General features: G+C 37.3%; 2 protein-coding genes across 2 annotated transcripts in view; one reads left to right on the top strand and one right to left on the bottom strand.

Annotated features, from left to right (window-relative positions):
• Positions 1–1,136: 1,136 nt before the first annotated feature.
• On the bottom strand, positions 1,137–22,349 carry map1lc3cl (microtubule-associated protein 1 light chain 3 gamma, like). The gene is made up of 6 exons (XM_073922223.1): positions 21,543–22,349; positions 21,103–21,186; positions 9,707–9,873; positions 7,443–7,498; positions 7,245–7,351; positions 1,137–4,034 (listed from the first exon to the last, which is right to left on the bottom strand). Exons 1-6 carry the CDS (start codon positions 21,575–21,577, stop codon positions 3,875–3,877), a joined length of 609 nt encoding a protein of 202 aa, XP_073778324.1. The 5' UTR covers positions 21,578–22,349; the 3' UTR covers positions 1,137–3,874.
• The window catches only part of si:ch211-168f7.5, a 32,043-nt gene continuing 30,200 nt past the window's right edge, over positions 21,753–23,595 (top strand). The window contains exon 1 of the mRNA XM_005169617.6: positions 21,753–22,354. Within this exon, the coding sequence (XP_005169674.2) occupies positions 22,124–22,354 (231 nt within the window). The 5' untranslated portion in view covers positions 21,753–22,123. The remainder of the gene's footprint in view (positions 22,355–23,595) is intronic.

The following is a 23,595-nucleotide window of genomic DNA, read 5'->3' as shown; positions in this document are numbered from 1 at the left end:
GAATGTTCAGCCAATCAGAATCAAGCATTCAACATACATAGAGCTGCATAAAACAGAAAAAAATTACGCTATCATTGACGAGTATTGCGATAACGATATTTGTTACGATATTTGATTTTCATTAGCTATGTTTATGAATTATGTATTTAATTATATTAAAATAAACAAGTCAAATACATTTAATTAACTCTAATTCAAAAACAGTGTAAAGGTGCAAACGTTTAGTTTTTACAACACTATGTAGATATTCTGACTCTGATTGGCTGTCGTCATTTTCCTCTTTTTGTATTGACTTCCACCATTAATGTTATTTTTCAGCTCTGGGTTCACCTTTGGGCTGCTCCAGCCAATAGGAGAACAACAACTAAAGAAGGCCCCATCTGATTGGCCAAATTTAGATAGATAATGCATAAAATAACTGTAATTTATCATGCAAGTCTGCGATATTTATATTGCATGTACTATCATGATGCAGCACGATAGCTCAGTGGTAAGCACTGTCGCCTCAAAGCTAGAAGGATGATGGTTTGAGTCCCTGCTAGGTCAGTTAGCCTTTCTGTGTGGAGTTTGCATGTTCTCCCCATTTTCGCATGGGTTTTCCTCTGGGTGCTCCGGTTTCTCCCACAGTCAAAACACATGCGCTGTAGGTGAATTGAATAAACTATATAGGCTGTAGTGTATGAGTGCATGTGTGTGAATCAGTGTGTATGGGTGATGCGGATGGAAGGGCATCCGATGCGTAAAACATATGCTGGAATAGTTGGCGGTTCATTCCACTGTGGCGAGCACTGAAATAGAGACTAAACCGAAGGTAAATGAATGATTATTATCACAATAACAATAATTGTGTAATATATTGTACCATGTGTAACTCATAGTATTAAATAACATGTGATCTTTCAAAGCAGAGCAGATGAGCGCCTCATCATGTGACTCATACTGACACAGTAACCTAAACCCCTCTAGAGATTAATAACAGCCATGTGTAAAAGAGTGATGCATCTCTAGAAGAGGTGCGAGACTAAAAAGCAATGCGATTTCTAGCAAGCTCTCCCTGTGTGCGTGTTTATTTAAATGGACACTCAGTACTCGTCAGTAACCAAACCACTCACTCGCCATAAAATCACACATTCAAATAAGAATGAATTGATTTATTGAGGATAAACCACAGTTGATGTTGAGTACATAATGACTTTGTGTTGTTTGTGTGTGCTGTCATTCCAGAGTAGGTGCTCAAATAGCCTTTTCTGTTTGTTGCTCTCCTCTGTGTTTGTTTTAGGATCACAGATGCACATTCACAGAGAGAAAACCTCCCGGCTGCTTTTTTGTGTCCCGAAGTTGAATGTGGTTTTCAGTCATGTGACTTAAATAGATCTGGAGGGTAAACAGGATGCAGTTCTGTGAAGTTTCTGTTTTGTTTTAAGCCGCAAATGTTTAGATCTGATCTTAAATGTGGTTGTTTAAATATATAGTAAAAAAAAATGCTTGGTTGTTTTAACCCAACATTGGGTCAAATGTGGATGGTTATTTTTTTTCCAATTCAGTTTAGAATCACTTTTTTAACTGTTGAGTTTGTTCATTCTAAACAAAACAATTGTGTTAAAAACCCAGCATCATATACACTCATCGGCCACTTTATTAGGTACACCTTACTAGAACAGGGCTGGACCCCCTTTTGCCTTCAGAACTGCCTAAATCCTTCATGACATAGATTCAACAAGGTACTGGAAATATTCTTCAGAGATTTCAGTCTATATTGACATGACAGCATCACGCAGTTGCAGTCGGCTGCACATCCATGATGTGAATCTCCCGTTTCACCACATCCCAAAGTTGCTCTATCGTATTGAGGTCTGGTGACTGTGGAGGCCATATGAGTACAGTGAACTCACTATCATGTTCAAGAAACCAGTCTGAGATGATTCGCGCTTTATGACATGGTGCGTTATCTTGCTGGAAGTAGCCATTAGAAGATGGGTCCACAGTGGTCATAAAGGGATGGACATGGTCAGCAACAATACTCAGGTAGGCTGTGGCATTGACACGATGCTCAATTAAATTGGCTTGATACATCGTTTGTAACGAGTAGTTATTTAAGTTACTGTTGCCTTTCTTTCAGCTGGAACCAATCTGGCTATTTTCCTCTGCCATCAACATGGCATTTGCGCTTACAGAACTGCCGCTTGCTGGATATTTTCTCTTTTTCAGTACATTCTCTGTAAACCCTAGAGATGATTATGCGTGAAAATCGCAGTAGATCAGCAGTTTCTTTACCCATTTACAGTAACGAGCAGTTGGACTGGTGTACCTAATAAAGTGGCCTGTAAGTGTACCTAGCTCAACAGTACGGTACAAAAGGGTGGAGCCAGACTCAATGCTGAATGCCATTGGTTTACAGTCGTAGACAGAAGAAGAACACAAAAAACAACGTTTTCTAAAGACAGCCAAAACACCACACTGTAATAAAACAATGACACAACTTTCTGTCGTACACCACGCATACCAAGTACGCAAGCCTGATCAGGTTGACCCATACCTAATCACACTGTTTTAAACAGCTCAGTTGAAATAAGAGAAAAATGAACCGAAAACAGGATAGGAAGTCATAAGATGCAACATAAAATAACTGAATGTCTGTAATGTTGCTCAATACAGGGGTCAGAAACTGACCTCCTATCAGCAGATCTTCATTAGTGTGTTTGACAGAGGAATTGCTGGTGTTCTAACTCTATGCATGCTTTTCACAAGATCTCGACTGATCAAAGTTGAATAGTGTGTACAACAAAACTAACACGCTGAGCATAGTTTTCTTCATTAAGTTCTGTTGCAAAATATACAACATACAAGCTTTTCTTTGTGTGGTATCATTAAGTTTGGTCTTACAATTTACAGTGGGAATGATAAAGGGGGCGGCACAGCGGCTCAGTGGTTAGCACTGTTGCCTCACGGCAAGAAGGTTGCTAGTTCGAGTCCCTGTTGGACCAGTTGAGGTTTCTGTGTGGAGTTTGCATGTTCTCCCCGTATTGGCATGGGTTTCCTCTGGGTGCTCCGGTTTCCCCCACAGTCCAAATACATGCGCTATAGGCGAATTGGGTAACCTAAATTGCCTGAAGTGTATGAGTGCGTATGAATGAGTGTGTATGGATGTGTCCTAGTACTTGGTTGTGGCTGGAAGGGCTTCCGCTGTGTAAAACGAATAGTTGCTGGTTCATTCCGTTGTTGCAACCTCTGAAATAGAGACTAAGCCGAAGGAAAATGAATGAATGTAAAGGGAGAGTTCACCCAAAATCAAAATTCAGTCATAATAGTTGTCTTCCATTTGTTCCAAACTCAAAGGAAGATATACTGAAGAGTGTTGGGGGAAAAAACAACCACTGACTTCTGTTGTATTGTTTTTGTTCATACTATGAATGTCAATGGGTGCAAAAATTCTTCACAATAGTTTTGTGTACAATAAAAGAAAAAAATATATATATTTAAAAAATCAGAAATTAAGAAATCGAAATCTTTGGGACTAAATAGGTCATTTCTTATTTGAAGTGTGTGAACACACCTCTAATATCGCCGCCGTACTACTAAATACAAGCCTAGTAGGACTGAAAGGCAGCCAATGGAGGAAGTCCTCATTTTGCCCTCCTCCAGGTGGGCGTTTCTGTAAAGAAGTGACGTCTTGTGAAAACTGAATCAGGAGCCGTATGAACAGCTTTACTGCCAGTTCATACCGCACTCCTCAACCTCTCTCAAATCTACTGATTTTCCCTCGACATTAACCTCAGCTGTTGAGAAATGAGGTCAGAAGAGAACCTGTTTTCATCTTCATTTAGCAGCAATAGTGAGTTATGATCTCGAAGAGGCGTCAGTCTGTGTGCTCAATTCACCCGAACATGTCCTGGGACGCGTAGGTCATGTAGAGGAATCCGTCGGGGTCTCTGAATTGCGAATAAACTTCTCCCATGCTGGCGGACAAACACGACATGTTCTTTCCTGAGACCAGCAGGTAGAGAGCTTGAGATGCTTCGAGCGCGATCTTACTTCTGAAAGAGAAACAAGGGAAACTGGTGAAAATAACATTTGGAAAGTGGCTGAAAGTTCACTCAAACGTCCACTGAGCTCTGAAATGTGTGATTCGATGTTTACGTATTCAACAAGCATTGAATCATTAGCTATGTTTCAATACAAAGACGCTAATTAGATTTATGTACAAAACTAAATATAAAATATTAGTGAATAAAGCACCGTTTCCATCAAGTGAGAACAAAATTGTCACTTTCTTTTTTTTATAATTGTTTTTTTGGGGTTTTCACCTTTAATGGACAGGACAGTAGAGAGTATTGACTGGAAAGCATGGGGAGCAGAGAGAGGGGAAGGATCGGCGTAGGACCTCGAGGCAGGAATCGAACTCGGGTCGCCGTAAGCACCAGAGTGCATGTGTCGACTCACTGACCACTACACTATTGGTGCCAACAAAATTGTCACTTTCTGATAAAATGGCAACAAAGCAAAAAAAGGTTGCATTTTAGTTTAGGTCACAGTTCACGGTTTTAACAAACCTTTAACTAACCATTTATTAATAATTAGTAAAGTAGAAGTTGGGTTTAGGATTTGGGAGGGATTAGGGATGTACAACGAGATTATAAAATATAATATTTTAGCATGTTCATTAGTAGCTATAAAATATAACTACTAGGGATGTAACGGTATTGTGAATACTGTCATACCACAATACCGATTTTTTTCAATATTACCGTAGTCGCATGACTCAATAAAACTATAGGTCTTCTGAGAAAATTTGCTCAGGCGAATGCAGCTAACGGGAGGTAGCGGGAACTACAATTCCCATCAGCCCAGGCGTGGCCATCATCCTTTGCGGTCTGTTGTCGCTACAGATCCAGTAATGCGGAAATGAAGTGTGCTTCTAGTAGTGGGGATGAAAAAGAGCTGGAAATGATCGAACCTAAAGCGGGTTTTAAATCGGATGTGTGGAAGCATTTCGGTTTTCGGGGGGTTGAGCGTGCATACTCAAGAGCGGTGTTGTCACGCGCCTACTGAAGGGCGGGACTGAGGGTGTGTCGCATCGCGGGGGCACTTTTGATCATTTTGTATGGGCATTTTCTATCCAAGACTAAAAAGGGCATGTGCACTGCAGGGGTTGAGCCCTATGTGTGCGCGTGCCTGCAAGTTGGGGAACACGACTAATAACAGTCATGGGGACTGCAGAATACAGCACACTGTTAAGATTGATGCAGACATTGACTTGTACCGCAAAGAGACCTCTATCTCACCTCTACCCACTGCTGTCAACCTTGGCCAAGTCATATCTCTCTGTCCCAGAAACCTCAGTCCCAAATGAGAGGGTTTTTTTTTTCTGTTGCAGGGGATATTGTAAATACCCAGAGATACCAGCTTTTACCAGATTATAGTTATATGATAATTTTCTTTAAAACCCATCTCTATCTAAGTGAGTGAGTGATTAAATGTTGAATGTGATGAGTTTTCAACAAAACTAAATTGAAACTTTATTTTTTTACATGATTTAATAATTTTTTGTTATTAAAATTGAAAAATTGAAGTTCTTGTTTCAAAGCTTACAGATAGATGACTAATTTGTATGTCATTGACACTTTTGGCACTTTTTTGGAGTATTTTCATTAGTTTTGTTTTTCCTGTAAATGATTCAATAAATACCGTACCGTGCCAATCATACCGAGGTATTACCGTACCGTGAAATTCTGACACCTTTACATCCCTAATAACTACTAATGAACATGCTAAAAAAGTTGACTTAACTCAAAATTGTAAGGCAACTTCCGCAGACCTTTTTTGAGTTGACTCAAATAGAGTCAAGTGTTGTACTAGGATTGAAACTCAAGAAAGCTCTGCAGCAAGTTGACTTACAATTTTAAGTTGAGTCAACTTGTTTTTTTTACAGTGCAGTTAATAGACCCTTTCACACAGTGATACGAGTAAATATCCGAAAAATTTCTGAAAAGACTTTACCGGTAAATTTAAAAAAGCCTTGTTCACACAGAAGAGGGCGTTGCGGAATTTTTAAGGAAAAGAGCGTTCACACATCCATTTTAGAGTACTGGTAAATTCTGACATCATCAACCAGAAATGAGCTCTAAACGGCTGCGCTTGTATTTGTAAACATTTGACTACATTACAAACTCAGTGGATGGATCAGTATTGTGAACAACTTTGATGAAAACATATGGAGGAACACTTTCACATGTCGAGATGTTCATAATATGTGTGTGTGCTGGCGCTCGCCCGCTGCTTTATGTGCACATGCGTCAGAGCTTGAAGGTAAACAAACAGCAGCTTATTATAAGCATTTTAGAGATAATTATACACAGTTGGCATTAAGAAGGAGCATAGAAATGTTATCTGACTAAAATTTAGCAGTTAAATGTGGAAAATATTCACAGGCTTTTATTTTCATAAAGCATGCGGATGAGAATGCATCTGAGTGTTCTGATTGGCTAAAGTAGACGTCTTACGTCAGTGCTTTCTAATCGTGAACGCGCTCTTTCCGGCAATCTTCCTTCTGCGTTCACACAGCGCAGCATTCCGGCAAATTACCGGTAATGTTACAAGTTCTCTTATTCGGAACGAATTTACCGGTATTTTCAAAAAGGGCCTGTTCACACAGACAGACCTTTCCAGAAAAGTGCTGGTAAATTGCAAGAAAGGTCTGTATGTGTGAAAGCTGCTAATATCTTAATAATAGGCAGATAATAAGGCAGTGATTTATAGAATTGTGACAGAATCTAAAGCGCTACTGAAAAAATGTATTTCTTTTTTGCCATAATATTTTTTTATTTTCCCTTTTAGTTTGTACACATTGAAATACAACACTTTACATACATTTTTTTTAACAACAATAACTTTGCTGTATTTACAAATTATTCAAAATAAAAGGATATGTAGTATAAAAACCAAACAAAACATAAAAAAATTAAATTTTCCTTTTTTAGTTAATGGTAATGCATTCAAAAGTGACTATTATAATCATACTGAGTAAACAAGGTCAATACAGAACTGTGAGACTGGAACTGCACTGTCAAAATGGAATTTTCGTGCATTAGGAGACGCCACTGGTGGCCTATTATCTTATATACTCAATTATTTGCAGTTGCCTATAATAATAGGTGGATGGAAACGAGGCTAATTCCCTGCTGCGTAATGACAAGACAAAAAAACTGTGGTCTTTTATAATGGAGAGAGAAGGAGAGTTTACACACCTGAGCAGACTGACGAACTGTCCTAATGTCAGCTCATTTGGGACTAGAAATTTGGATTTGTCCAATAGGGGAAGCTTCTTCTCTCGAAGGTATCGCTCCACTATTACCTGCAACACAAAAACATATGATTTATGCACTTAAAAAAAATGGTAAAATCTTTGTAAAAATAGTTTTGATATATTAAAAAAGGCATCATACCGGTAATTTGTTGGGGAACTTAGAGCGAATAGTGCACACTTCATCCTTTCTTGTTGCTGCATCGGAAGAACAAATACATTTTACTCAGAATGCATTTTGTTGTTGTTGTTGTTGTTGAAATTAACATAAATTAACTACAGTAAATTAAATATTAATTAATTAATTCAAACTTCCTCCTTATTTTGTTGTTGTTGTTCTAAGAAAAGTAAAATCTTTTTCATTGAAAGCAAAAGGAACAGCTCCCCTGGAAGACCTTTATTAGTGTTTTTCTGACAATATAACATGTCTCTTCTTTTTTAAATAATATAAAACAATGCAGACCTTTCCTTTTTGGTGCACTGAGAAAAAAATAACTATTTTTAATTTATTTTTTCTAAGATTACAACAGCTATTCTTTGAGATTAATCTTAAATACTGCAGCCTCACTGTAAAAAGTATATAAATAATCAGTTAGTCCTGACGGCCGCAACACATCTCTGGGAAAAACATAATTTTATAAGTTACATAATCTGTTTTAAGGCAGTTTAACAAAAGTTTGGGGTCAGTAGGATTTTTAAATGATTTAAAATAAGCTTCTCCTGCTCACCAAGGCTGCATTTATTTCATAAAAAATACAGTAAAAATTGTACAATAGTGAAATTCTATTGCACTATTAAATAACTGCTCATAAACTGTTTATTTTTTAATTGAATAATTTATTCTAGTAATTTTAAAGATAAATTTTCAGCTTCATTACACCAGTCTTTAGAGTCAAATAATGCTTCAGAAATCACTCTAATATTAATTATTACTGTTATTCATCATTCTTTCATTTTATTTTCGGCTCAGTCCCTTTATTTATCAGGGGTCACCACAGTGGAATGAACCACTAATTTATCCAGCATATGTTTTACACAGTGGATGCCCTTCCGGCAGCAACCAATTACTGGGAATCACCCAAACAATCTTCCATTCACATACATTACAGCCGATTTAGTTCATTTAATTCACCTATAGCGCATGTGTTTGGACTGTGAGGGGAATCGGAGCAGAGGAAACCCACGCCAACACGGGGAGAACATGCAAACTCCACACAGAAATATCAGTTGGCCCAGCCAGGACTCGAAGCAGCAACCTTCTTGCTGTGAGGAGACAGTGCTAACCACTGAGCCACCGTTCAGCCCTTTTGTTAACTCTTTTTTTGTAGAATAATATAAAACAGTGCAGACTTTAACTTTTCTTTTTTTGTGAACTGAAGAATTTTTTTTTTCTGAGATTACAACTATTCTTTGAGATTAATCTCAAATACTGCAGACTTATTTTTCTTTTCTGCATTTAAAAAACAAACATACATTTTCAGATTTAAAAAAATATATATATTATGGAAGAGTGAAGACTCCATCCATTCTTGTTGCTGCAGTTATTTTGACTGTGGCAAGTAAAACTCAAAGACTGTGCAAAAAAAATCCTTAATTAATGTACAACAATAAAAATGTATAAGAAGGTAAGTAGTTAGCTAAGAAGCCGAAAAGTAACAATAAATATTTATTCAGTTTCCTTCATAGTCCCTTTATTTATCAGAAGTTGCCACAGCGGAATGAACCGCCAATTTCTCCAGCATATGTTTTACACAGCGGATGCCCTTCCAGCTGCAACCCAGTACTGTGAAACACCCATACACTCCGGCATTCACACACATAAAGTACACTACAGACAATTTAGTTTATTCAATTCACCTATAGTGCATGTCTTTAGACTGTGGAGGAAACCTACACGAACACAGCAAGAACATGCAAACCCCAAACAGAAACGCCAACTGAGCCAGCAGGGGCTCGAACCAGTGACCTTCTTGCTGTGAGGCGACAGTGCAAACCGCTAAGCCACCATACCGCAGTAACAATAATATCTTCAGCCAAATATTTTATTCAAAAATAAATAAAATAAATACACAAAAACAAGAATAGCTATTCATTAAAACTTTTATATATTATTTTTGAGATTTTTGAAATTTAATAATTTTTTTTTTACAATAAAATCTAATATTGTTTGTTGAAAGAAATCTTTTTTTTACTAATTATAATAATTTCATACATATTAAAGCAACACAATGCAATGACAACAAAAAGATGTTAATTAGTAATAATAAGCCTAATAGTGTACAAATAAAAACACCAAGGAGGAAGTCGAATATCACATTCACATTATATAACGACCATGTGGCGTTTTAATTAATGTGATAAAATAAACAGTGTTCGCTTACTAAAAGATTTAAAGTCATGACCTACCCAGGCACTTCCTTTGCTTGAAAGGCATTACTTCCATGGATTTCTCGTAGGGAGGCATTTTTTTCGTGAGTGTGTCTTGAGTCCTGATTCTGAAGAGGCTGAGCCCGGCGGGTGAAGGTTGTCTCAAATGCCTGCCTTCAGCTCGCGAAACCCGGCCTTTATACCGCCTGCGTGTGTGAAGGCGGAGGTGTGAAAAGATGAGAAGTTCTCGCTTAATTAAAGACCTTGCGACGATATTAGGATGTTAGGCGTTATATAAGCTCTTCAGAGCCTCTCGGTGATCATTAATGAAGCTGTTGTCGTACAGGAGCATAACATTAAGCGTTATTTTCTAACGGGAGTGTCACTGACAGCAGCTTAATTAGGAGTCGCTGCTTCAGTTTGTGTAAACGCCACCGACGTGACAGACGTGTGAAACGGTTTGGGAGTTCACTGAACTCAAGTAGGCTAATGGGACAAACACAAGCATATGTGCTGCGTATTTATGTCACAGAGTGAGTGATGCACTGATTATCAAAAGTTTTTTTTAAATCGTTTTAAGGTGCCATTAAATTAAAATAAACCATTTTAGATTCAGTTGTGTACAACATATGCTGGATAAGTTGGCGGTTCATTCCACTGTGGCGACCCCTGATGAATAAAGGGACTTAGCTGAAGGAAAATGAATGAATGAATGAATGAATGAATGAATGAATGATATGATACGATATGATATGGAAGACATTGGCAAACAAATATTTAGTTTATGTTGTGCACAAAATAGTTCATGGAGCTTCATGTGGTTACAGTTGAAACACAAGACACATGAACTGTTTTATAATGTTGTTGGCTTATTTCAGAACTTTGAATGTCTCAAGACTTTGTTGAGGGTCAGAGAGCAGAAATGAGTGGGTTTTTTTTTTTTGGGGGGGGGGGGGGGAATCCTTTGACTGGGCTTCATGGTGGCGCAGTGGGTAGCCTCACTGCAAGAAGGTCGCTGGTTCGAGTCCTGGCTGAGTCAGGCATTTCTGGTGGAGTTTGCAAGTTCTTGCATGTGTTTGCGTGGGTTTCCACTGGGTGCTCCGTTTTTCCACACAAGTCCAAAGATGTGGTATAGGTGAATTTGTCAAGCTAAACTTGTTTGTGTGTAAATGAGTGTGTATGTTTCCCTGTGATGGGTTGCAGCTGGAAGGGCATTCGCTGCATAAAACATATGCTGGATAAGTTGGCGGTTCATTCCGCTGTGGTGACACCAGATTAATATAGTGACTAAGCCGAAAATGAATGAATGAAATTGAGTGTATGAATGTGTATGGGTGTTTTCCCAGTACTGGGTTGTAGCTGGAAGGGCATTTGCTGTGTAAAACATATGCTGGAATTGTTGGCGGTTCATTCCGCTGTGGGAACTGCCAATAAATAAAGGACAAAGTCAAAGAAAAATGAATGAATGTCTCTGGACTTTGTTGAGGGTCAGAGAGCTCCTGGATTTCATCTAAAATATCCTATGACATGAGGACGAGTGATTAATAACAGAATTTTCATTTTGGGGTGGAATAATCCCCTCTATAAAACTCTTTCCCTGCCATTATTGATATACAGTTGAAACCTAGAAGTTTACATACACTCTATTTAAAAAAAATGTCTGATGGTAAATCATACTAAACGTTTACTATTTTTGGTCTGTTGGGACTACCCAAAGGATTTACATTTGCTAAATGCCACAGTAATGAGATTTTTTTTTATGTGTGTGAATTTTTTTATTAATTTCTAGACAGTCAAAAGTTTACACACGTTTCCTTGGTATTTTTTAGCTTTGCTTTTAAACGGTATAACTTCGGTCAAATGTTTTGGGTATCCTTCCACAAGCTTCTCACAATAGTTTGCAGGAATTTTGGCCCATTCCTCCTGACAGAATTGCTGTAACCGAATCAGATAGGCTGTCTTGCTTAAACAAGCTTTTTCAACTCTGTCCACAAATTTTCTATAAGATTGAGATCAGGGCTTTGTGATAGCCACTCTAAAACATTCACTCTGTTGTTCTTAAAGCACATTTTAACTAATTTGGCAGTATGCTTAGGGTCATGGTCTGTGTGGAAGACCCTTTTGTGGCCAAGTTTTAATTTCCTGGCTGATGTCTTAAGATGTTGCTTTAGTATTTCTACATAATGTTCTTTCCTCACGATGCCATCTATGCTGTGAAGTGGACCAGTCCCTCCTGCAGCAAAACAGCCCCACAACATGATGCTGCCGCCCCCATACTTCACAGTTGGGATGGTGTTCCTAAGCTTGTAAGCTTTCCCCTTTGTCCTCCAAATGTAACACTGGTCATTTTGGCCAAAGAGTTCAATCTTTTCCATTAGACCACAGGACATTGGACAAATTGTAATCTGGCTTTGTTATTGATTCAGGCTTGTTGATTTTCTGATGTTGTCACACAAGGAAGCAGTGTGTTTGAGGTTTTCCTTCAATGCTAGTCTACAGTTGCGCCTCCAATCAACTCAAATGTTGTCAATTAGCCAATCAGAAACTTCGGAAACCTTGACATCATCATCTGAGCTTTTTCAGAGCCATGATAATCTTATTGAATGTAAATTTGACTTTCAAAAAAAGTTATAACAAATTCTCAACCAATATCTCTCTCATTATTCTGCTATTAAGCAGAACAGAAACAAATTTAATAATCCTAATTTACCTAAAAGAGAAAAAAGTTTAGTCACATTAACATCTGACTTTTTTTTAATTGGTTATGTGGCTTTTTATACAGTGCATGTAAACCCTACAGGTTTCAACTGTATATCTAATCAAGAGACAACGCTTCTTCGCCATCAATGGGTTTTAGGTGTATTACTGAAAGGGAAACCCTAATGCATGTTCTGAGTAAGTTACAGTACTTCTGGGTCTCCTGCGAGGGAAATAATAGACGATCGGAAAACGTGAAGGTAAGATCGTAAATGTAAAAATTAAGAGTAATTTATTTTTTATTTATATTATTGTATGTGTTTTGGTTTAGTTTCTGTGCTAACTAACATCACTTACATTTATTATTCAATATGCATGTACACTTATGATGTCATTTATTTATTTATTTTGTATTCTGTTTGGTGCGACACGGCGGCTCAGGGGTTAGCACTGTTGCTTCACAGCAAGAAGGTCACTGGTTCGAGCCCTGGCTGGGTCAGTTGGCATTTCTGTGTGGAGTTTGCATGTTCTCCCGGTGTTCACGTGGGTTTCCTCCGGGTGCTCCGGTTTCCCCCACAGTCCAGAGACATGCGCTACAGGTGAATTGAATAAATAAAATTTGCCATAGTGTATGAGTGTGTGTGGATGTGAGAGTGTATGGGGGTTTCCTAGTACTGGGTTGCAGTTTAAAACATGCTGGAATAGTTGGCGGTTCATTCTGTTGTGGAGACCCCTAATAAATAAGTGGTTAAGCCGAAAGAAAATGTATGAACGAATAATATGATAATAGATTCCTTGCCGAAATTATTCTCAGGGCTGTCAAATGTAGGTGGAAATCATCAAAAATGCTTGTGACGGCTGGAAAATATTAATAAAATGCTGGCAGGGAAATAGTTAACAACGCTAAAGCCCATTGTCTGCACAAAAATGATCTTCCTTTATGTTTCAGAGAAGGACAAAGCACACTGGGACGACCTGAGGGTGAGGTAAAGGATGACATACTCTTAGATGACTGAGAACTAAACACAATGAGGTTAGTATGATGTTACAGACTCCACAACCTGCCAAGTGCCTCAGAGTTTGGGACAAAGGCCAGTTTTTGACTTCACCCGAGGCTCATCAACATGCCCCCATTCTCAATCAGGTCAGGCTGATATGAAATAAACAGTGTACACTGTGTGCCCGATGGACATGCATATATGAAATAATAACAAGGCCAAGATGACAATAGTGTGTGACATACTGTGAGGGTAAACAAAATGCTTTGAGCCCTCACCGGCTCAGACTAGTTTTGCCCAAAAGCTTAGCTAACTTCAAAACAGGCTGAACAATTCAACATGGATTTTGACAGATCTAAAAAGAAGATTATCAATATTTATAATATGACCCGGTTTAATGCTTGATTCTGATTGGCCGATAAACATTTTTGTTTTGTTTTAATAACTAATTTCTAATAATCAATTTCTTTTGTGCTTGTCATGATGACAGTACATATTATTTGACTTGCTATTTTGTAAGATACTATAGTATTCAGCTTAAAGTCAGATTTAAATGCTTAGCTGTAGGTTTATTAGGTTAACTAGATGAGGTTAATTAGGTCACTAGACCACTTTGTTTCATAGCCAATCAAAAAATATTATTTCTGAAGGGGCTAATAACATCGAACCTATTTTTTTTTTCGTGTAAAAAGTTGCTTTTATGTCGGTTAGACTAAAATAAATTGTTTTACTTTTAATCTATCCAACATACATTTATGAAACATTTAATTAGTTATTGACTTTGTGTCAGAGTTTACAGGTGATTATAAGAAATCTTTTGTTTTCTTTTTTTTTATTAGGTTTTAACAATACAGTCATATTAATCACCTGACACTGGATAACATAAAGCACAATAATAAACAATAACAAACCTTTATTACACTTAATCCAACAATTAGACGGTCTATTATGTTTTCTTTGTGTATATGAAATAAAATAATTTAACTAAAACAAACAAGCGCGACGCAGTGGCGCAGTAGGTAGTGCTGTCACCTCACAGCAAGAAGGTCGCTGGTTCGATCCTTGGCTCAGTTGGCATTTCTGTGTGGAGTTTGCATGTTCTCCCTGCGTTCGCGTGGGTTTCCTCCGTGTGCTTCGGTTTCCCCCACAGTCCAAAGACATGCTAAATTGTTACATTGTAGTGTATGAGTGTGTGTGTGTGAATGTGTGTGTGGATGTTTCCCAGAGATGGGTTGCGGCTGGAAGGGCATCCGCTGCGTAAAAATGTGCTGGATAAGTTGGCGGTTCATTTCGCTGTGGCGACCCCAGATTAATAAAGGGACTAAGCCGACAAGAAAACGAATATATGAATGAATGAATAAAACAAACAAGACTAATATAATAAAAAAGTAAGAAAAACAAGGTTCAGAAGCAAAATGATCAAATTAAATAATATTTACAAAAGTTTTTACACTTTTTTTTCATATAAACATTTTGTAATGTAGTAATTAAACAAAGAAAATTCTGCAAATTGGGTGAAGAAAAAGAAAATTTACAGTTGTGAATATAATATTTGCCCATTAAAATAAATAAATTGCCTATAAATTCTATGTTATTTTTGTCATGAGAAAAGTAACAAACTATATCACACATGGAAAATTCAATGTTAAACTTACATTTTGATGTATTAAACCCTATTAATCTGATCAAACACTTTAACATGTGGGCAATTGACAAAAAGATGATCAATTGATTCAATACTTGATTTACAGAAGGCACAATTTCAATTAGGATTACCAAATTTAGATACAATCTCATTTGTGGGGTAAATATTGGTAACAGTTTTAAGTGTAATTCTTTAACATTGTTGAATATACAGAATTTGTAGGGTAAAAGGAAAGTTTTTTATTTTTATTTTATCTATTGGAGAATTCCAAAGAAATGTTCCTCTCGGAGTGATTCTTTTCTTTGTCTGAAACACATTTCGGTCCCACTTTATATTAAGTGGCCTTAACTAATATGTACTTACACAGGAATTAATAGTTTGTTGCAATGTACTTATTGTGCAAATACATGTATTTACTGTGTACTTATGCTTGATTAAATACATGTATGTAATTACATCTGTAATTAACTTAATTACATTTGTAAATACAATGTTGACCATCCCTTACACCTTAACCCACTCTTAAACCTACCCATACCACCAAACCTGTCCATAACCCAACCTCTATCCCAACTCAAAAGTGTTCTCAAATACATTATAAACACAGTAAGTACATTGTATTAATTTTTTTGATGCAAGTACACAGTAGTTAGGGACACTTAATAAAAAGTGGGACCATCATTTCTTATATTTGTTACTACATTTTAGCTTGTAAATGCATTTGTTCAACTAAAAAATTTGCTTCTTTTTTTAACAATTTCTTCAAATGACAAGTGGCATTTCCTTAAATTAACAAGGCCATTAGGTAATGCCTTAATCATTGCATGAAGTTCTTTTTCAATAACAGGGAAATATTATATTTTATTTATTATATTATATGAAGAATTCAAATGCAAAATCCTCTAAGTGCCGTCTGAAATTTCCATCGAAAATGAGCATTTTCTCAGACTCCTGTGTTTTTGTTGAGTTATTTCATTTTAGTGAAGTTTATTTGTAAACTAATTTCAGGAGGATCATGTGCTTATGATTTATCACAGCCGGTCTCGTATTAGCTAATCATGATCTTCTAATCATATGAGTCCTAAGCTACTATAAATAACCACGGTCTTCAGTACACTTTATCTTCGTTTGAAAGAAACCCCCCGTCCTCCCCATTCTCCTCCTTTACTATAGATCGGGCGGCACGGCGGCCCAGTGATTAGCACTGTTAGCCCCACAGCAAAAACACTGCCAGCCCTGGTCCCGCCAGGCCGCTGGGCGTTTCTGTAAGGAGTTTGTATATTCTCCCCGTGTCCACGTGGGTTTTCCCCGGGTTTTCCGGTTTCCTACCACCATCCAAAATTATACATTATGCATAACAGACTTAGCAATCAAGCACTTGTCTTGCTCCCTTTTTCTCACATGTTCCCTGAGCTACTGCAGCCGGGGAGTTCTGAGATCCACCGAGCTCTGCAAATAGGAAGGAGCCCTGGGCTCGAGGATCCCTTTGGCTCAGGGCTCTCTCCCGGGACAGCAAGCCAAACAAGCTTTTGATGGATCATCAGTGTGAACTCTTGAAAAGACCTTAAAGGGTGCTTTCACACCTGCCTTATTTAGTTCGGTTGAATCGCTCTTGAGTTCATTTTCCCTCTTGGTGCGGTTCATTTGGGCAGGTGTGAATGCAGCAATCGTACTCAAGTGCGCACCAAAAGTGAACCAAAAAAGTGGACCGAGACCTGCTTGAAGAGGTGGTCTCGGTACGCTTTCAAACGAACCCTGGAGCCGTTTGTTTGTGGTGAGAATATGATCAGAACTAAAACAGATATAACCGCAAAAAGTACTGCGCCTTTTGGACTAATCCAGCGATGCGCTGTGCATTATGGCATATGGAGAAAAAATATTTGTTGACAGCGTCAAAGAGCATAGAATCACCAAGAGGCGACACTCTAGTGCAATTTGGGAAACAGCCACTAGATGGCGCGGCGGGCATTTTGGAATGAGCATATCATAAATCTGTAAAATAAACTATTAATTGTGTTGATGATTGTGAGAGTAAGTGTAGTATTGTCGTCTTTCAGGTTGTCTGTCAGCTTTAATGCGCTTTTTAAATGAATAAATGAAAAACAAAGCAGCTGCTTGCCATCGCAACAGCAATGATTCAATGGACAGCCGACTGCTTTCACTCCAAAATGGCGGAATCCGGGGCTGTTGCTGGACGCTGCTGTTGCAATGGAACGTTCTATTGAGTGTTGTCTCTTGGTGATTCTAAACTCTTTGACATCGCTTAACCGAGAGAGAGAGAGAGAGAAACATGATGGATCATTGGTAATATTTCCGCAAGATGACCATGTCGCAGTTTAGCTAAATGAATTCACGCCTCCTCCTGAAGTGACGTGCGATGCATTAAAACATTGTTTTCCAGCTGCAGCCGCGCTTCATTCTCGAAATGTATAGTTTGTCTAAAGTAATGTATGCAAACTACATACTTTTTTAAACTACATACGTATGCAAACTATAGTATACTATGAGCAGGGATACAATCAGTCAGCGCAGTCGTCCCTCTGTAGTCAAAAGCGACATTGTGTGTCTGCCGGTGAGATATATCCAGCTGCAGGCCCGCAGAACCACACACGTTTGAGGCACACACAATCTAGGACACACCATCTAGGCAAACCATATATGGTAACTTACTGTTTAGCATTATCGCCATCTATTGAGTTTCACAAATACGGTTTCCCATTTTAGTCATTATTATTATTATATCGTAACGATCATTTTAACACCTCTGCAGTTTTTGAACTTAAATTATGTAAATAAAAATAATTGGTTAAAGAAACTTATGACTTCATGTGTCCATATACACAAAGAAAACATAATAGACCGTCTAATTGTTGGATTAAGTGTAATAAACTAATTCAAGCTCTTAATATTATCATACTTGGTATAAAAAGCAAACAATAATATGTCACTTTAAAATAAATTAGCCTACTATAGTTAACCATTTAAACAATATATATAATTATAAACTGATTATCTGAACTGATTATAATTATAGGTTTATATATAAACTACTATCTTTTACTAAACTGTCACTGTTAAAGCTGTTTTATATATATATATATATATATATATATATATATATATATATATATATATATATATATATATATATATATATATATATATATATATATATATGTATGTATATGTATATAAATGTATATATATGTATGTGTATGTGTGTGTGTGTGTGTGTGTGTGTGTGTGTGTGTGTGTGTGTGTGTATGTATGTATGTATGTATGTATGTATATATATATATATATATATATATATATATATATATACACACACACACACACACACACTTATGATTTTTTTATTAATAGTTAATTTGTTCCTATTTGTTTCCTATTACTTTAGTATTAAATTACTACAGTTTTAAAAGTGGGAAATCATTAATTAAAAGGTTATTAGAAAATTAAGCTAATATATTAGTTTATAAACACTATTAAATCGCTTGAGTAAAATATTAATATAGTGTTATACATTTGTTACATGTAAAAAGATTTTTATTACATATAATTGCCTATATTAACTTGCTATTATTTCCTTCATCATAAATTAATCCATTATATAAATTAAACCTGTCCAAATGAGATCATTCAGCAAGGCCAGCAAACGAGTATCTGCCATATTATTGTCAGATAATAATGACTGATCAGCTATAATGACTGATTAAAAACTGTTCACTCTATTATATTGAATGGCGATCGGAAACAATGCTCCCCATTCGGCTGTCTCAATCGCAATATTTGTGAAATAAAGTAAAGTAAACACTATTGTTTATTGTGTACAATATTTATTAATCATATATATCAAAATATATCGATGACGATGTCCAAAAAGACGTTATAACTTTAACATCCGTCGTAACCATATATGGTTTGCCTAGATTGTGTGTCCTAGATTGTGTGTGCCTAAAACGTGTGTGGTTCTGCGGGCCTGCAGCTGGATATTATTGGGTTCTGCGGGCCTGCAGCTGGATATTATTGGGTTCTGCGGGCCTGCAGCTGGATATTATTGGGTTCTGCGGGCCTGCAGCTGGATATTATTGGAGCCGGTTTGTTTACTTGCGGGGGTTCCATTGACATTTTCCGGCACGTGAATTCTGACTAATCGAAAAGCAGTTCAGGAAATATGTTGCAAACAATTTATTTGTGTAGAATTCAAACAAACAAATTAAATTTAGTACTATTCAACTTAATTTATTTGTTAAAATTCAGCATAAACAAATTGTTTACAACCACTTAACTTAAAAAAAATGACGTAAATTCAAGGAATCATTTTTCAATAATTTTTTTTTCAGTGAAAGACATGCGCTATAGGGGAATTGGGTAAGCCTAAATTGTCCATATTGTATGTGAATGGATGTGTATGGATGGATCCATCCCAGCGCTGGGTTGCAGCTGGAAGGGCGTCCACTACGTAAAACATATGCTGGATAAGTTTACGGTTCATTCCGCTGTGGCGACCCCAGATTAAAAAAGGGACTAAGCTGAAAAGAAAATGAATGAATGGAGGTTATTTCATTCTGAAAACGATGCTGAGTCTTTCTATTCCTGAGAGAAGGGTTAAGCGTGAAACAAATTATTCCAATTTCACAGACATTAATCAGTGAAGTAAAGAGGAGTACAGAATTAAGGGAGTTTTTTAAAAGAGCAGTGACTCCACTTTGAATTGCATCCATGACTGTGGTAAACTCTCGTGGAGTTATAAGAACACAGTATTTACTTAGAACTCAGAATAAGAAAGTAAATAACCATTATTATTCAAAAGTTGAGACACTAAGCAAATATTGTTCTTAAACCAATTAGAACAAAATATTGATTTAGAAATTTTGTTTGTGACCACAGTATGTAAATAAATGACGCAGGTTAGACTGGGAGATACTGTCACCTGCTGGCTAGAACCAGTCTTGGTCGTGTTTCAACAATGGACATTCTCGTCGCATAGCAGCCGGCACAGGAACATGCTATTTGAAACCAAGCGGATATTTGATCATTGGGAAAAGTACACAAAGCACACGTCATTACTCCATTTAACAATTCAGGTCATCGCGTGTTTCCTCATATATTGATGTTAAAATGATGAACACACCTTCTAGGAGGAGTTCGTAAGTAGGTAAATAAACGTAGCATGTTGTAAAGGCACACTTCCACGCATCCGCAATACTTTACACTCACTATAGCAAATTAATCTATTTAGTGTATTCAAATGATTCAGATGTCTGAGGTGAATAACACACATAGTTTTGACTTGTTTACGTGTGGTTATAATCAGACAACAGCCTTCTAGAATGGGGTTCGTGGAATCCTGGGGGCAGCAAGGGAGTGCTAGTGTCTGTGGAAAGGCATGTTTGGAAAAACGCATAAATATTTAATAAGTAATGTTTTAATATAATACATTAATTTATTAATTTTCTTTTTGCCTTAGTCCCTTTATTAATCCGGGGTCACCACCGCAGAATGAACCGCCAACTTATCCAGCACGTTTTTTACACAGCGGATGCCCATTCAACACGTAAAAAAAATGTATACAAATATTCTAATTCTAAATTAATTAATATATTAGATTAGGTTAGATTCAACTTCATTGTCATTTCACATGTACAAGGCAACGGAATACAGTTGAGGTCTAACCAGGAGTGCAATAGCAGCAAGTGCAGGATGCAGGTATAAGCTATAAAGTGCAGTTATAGAAAAACAATGGTGATATTTACAGATGGATGTACTATGAACATTTTATACAGGTTGTGTTCCTATTAGCTTTGAACAGAGGTTTATATATTATAGGTTGCTATTAATTAGATGTATGCAGATAGATATGAACATAATTACAAATGTATATGTGCTGTGGATATGTATACAATTCAAGATATAATAATACAACATATTAATAGCCCTATGATCCAAATAAATTGTACAAATAAAATAAATGAATATTTGATTAAGTAAAAAACATACAAGTTAGATTGAATAAATACAATTTATGAATAAAATAAGTAAATAAATTACTAGGTAAAAACATGTGAATGTGAGAGTGTACAGATGTTTACCAGTACTGGGTTGCAGCTGGAAGGGCATCCGCTGTGTAAAACATGTGCTGGAATAGTTGGCGGTTCATTCCGCTGTGGCGACCCCTGATAAATAGGGACTTAGCCGAAGGAAAATGAATGAATAAATTAACATATTAAAAGGCCTATGATTGAAGTAAATTGTACAAATTAAAATAAATTAATATTTGATTAAGCAAAAAACATACAAGTTAGATTGAATAAATACAATTTATGAACAACATACTGTAAGTAAATAAAGTAGGCTACTAGGTAAAACCGTATAAGTATGAGTTGCAGTAACGTCACTTAATAAATTACTTAAAGATTTCCAAATAATAACTTAGACATCAAATTAAATATTTTTTTACATGAATTAAATGTAGTATAACATTAATTAAAGTAACTATTTATGTTTTAATCAAGTAATTATACAGATATACCTGTCATATTTTAGTATGGTTGTCCATCTCATCATATCTGCGGTTCTGTAACCTTATAGCATCTGAAACCCGTGAGCTCCACTTCAATAACTATCGGATTCACATTCCTCATTAAAAAAAAAAACTAGTCAATTCTGTTCGAAAACTTCCCCGACCAATCAGCAGCGAGCTTTCTCGCTCTAGCTCCGCCCCATTCCTACTCTTTTCTTCACAGGCAGAGCTGAGCGCGAGTCTGTCGCATATTATTCAATCCACATCATCATCTTCTTCACCATCCTCCTCCTCATCACCATGAACCGAATGATAGCAGACGTGATGTTTCCAGCCTCTCAAAGAAATGGTTAGAAGAATTATTCAGGAGTGCGAAATAATAACATCTTCAAAAGCATGCCTTTGTTGCATGTGCCTTAAAGTTGAGTTGCGCCCGTGCTGCATTTTTCTGAAACATTGTGGCATTGATACGGACTGTGAATTTTAAGCTGCACTCATGCTGCATTGACAGTCGGCGGTGCTCTGGCTGAAGGCGAGCAGCAGTGAACCCTCCTGTTCACCGGCGACCGCATACCGATTCAGCGCGCACAATGGCCGGACGCCGCGGTTGCGTGAATTCGCTATGGTCGGGGAGCGAGCGTGTGCGTATTGGAGAGCGACTAAAAGCGACTCTGGCCGGGATAATGGAGCTGGATCTCCTCAGGGGTCGACAGCTGGAGATGGTGGACGCGGTGCTGGACGTGAATGGACCTCCAGATCACCACGGGGAAGCACCGGAGCGCGCCGCCGAGGATGGCACCGCAGCCTCCCGCGGGCAACAGGTCAGTGGGGACGTGGGAAAAATAATACTCAACATGTTCCTTGTTATTTGATTTATTTATTTATCTTTTAACTTTGATGTGCGCGTCGAGGTGGAACCCCCGCTGGTGGCACCTGCTCGGGTTGCATGACCTGTACAGGACGCGGCTGTGTTTACATTTCAGAATCACAGCACACACCTTTTTTTTCTCTTCTTCTTCAACGTGTGTCAAGGTTGAGTTGGAGTGCACTGCTATTTTAGGCCACTGCACACACAATGCATGTTGATTGCGCCATTGGAAAATACAGAACACCGTATACCACTGGCGTCTTATGGAAATCATGTGGGTTGTGAGTGTTAGTGCGGGGTAAGCTGTACCATTTTGATGAAGTTGCTGAGGAGAAATTAGACTAAATTATTCCTAGTTAAATGTCAGGATTTGTGCTATATTGGAAAGGGATCTTTGGATAATATGAAATATTATTTATACATATATAAAGTGGCAGATGTACAAGGTGAATCAGTTAAATCGGCATTGTGGAATTGATCATAACTAGCTATTTATGTTTTACTGTATTTTTAATGTTTAATTTTGTCAAAACTAACCAAAAGAAAAGTTTGATATTGCTAAAAATAAGTTTGTACACTGTGAAAAATGCAGGGTATCACACTATTGATTTTTGTTGAGACAACTTGAAGGAATAGAGTTAACTTACTATTATTATTAGAAATATATAAATAATTTTTTAGAGATTTAGGTGGATTAAACACAATTCAGTTGTCCTCAAAATAAACTCAAGAATCATGTTCATTCATTAATTCTTTCATTCATTCATTTTTGGTTGCAACACAGGCTCATTCTGAAAACGTAGTCCTGTGATCGTTTCTGGAGACCGCAAATTTTGTAGCCGGAGGTACACATGGCTGCATTTCATTTTTCTAAGCGAACACTACTGTGCGGTATAACGCTGTTCCATTTCGCGCTTATCGGCTGACTGCATATCTCTGTGTGGAGGGCTTTCCCGCCGCAACCAGTTTGTCCAGTTAGCTCGTATTAGAGTCCAGGGAAGTTTCAGAAATCAAGCAAGACAAAAACCGAATCCAAAAAATAACACAAACAAGTGAACAACAAGGTGAGAATGTGGTAAAATTCGAAAACATGGTAAAAATCAGACGAGGGCTTTTCTTTTTCTGGACGGCTTTTGTAAATTGTCGATTGGGTTTTGGGAAGTAAGCGGGCGGGTGGGTCAATCGATAAAATTG

The sequence above is a fragment of the Danio rerio genome, chromosome 14, assembly GCF_049306965.1.
Source record: "Danio rerio strain Tuebingen ecotype United States chromosome 14, GRCz12tu, whole genome shotgun sequence".
Lineage (NCBI taxonomy): Eukaryota > Metazoa > Chordata > Actinopteri > Cypriniformes > Danionidae > Danio > Danio rerio.
Note: the sequence above shows the minus strand (reverse complement) of the source record. Positions and strands in the feature narration are given on the sequence as shown.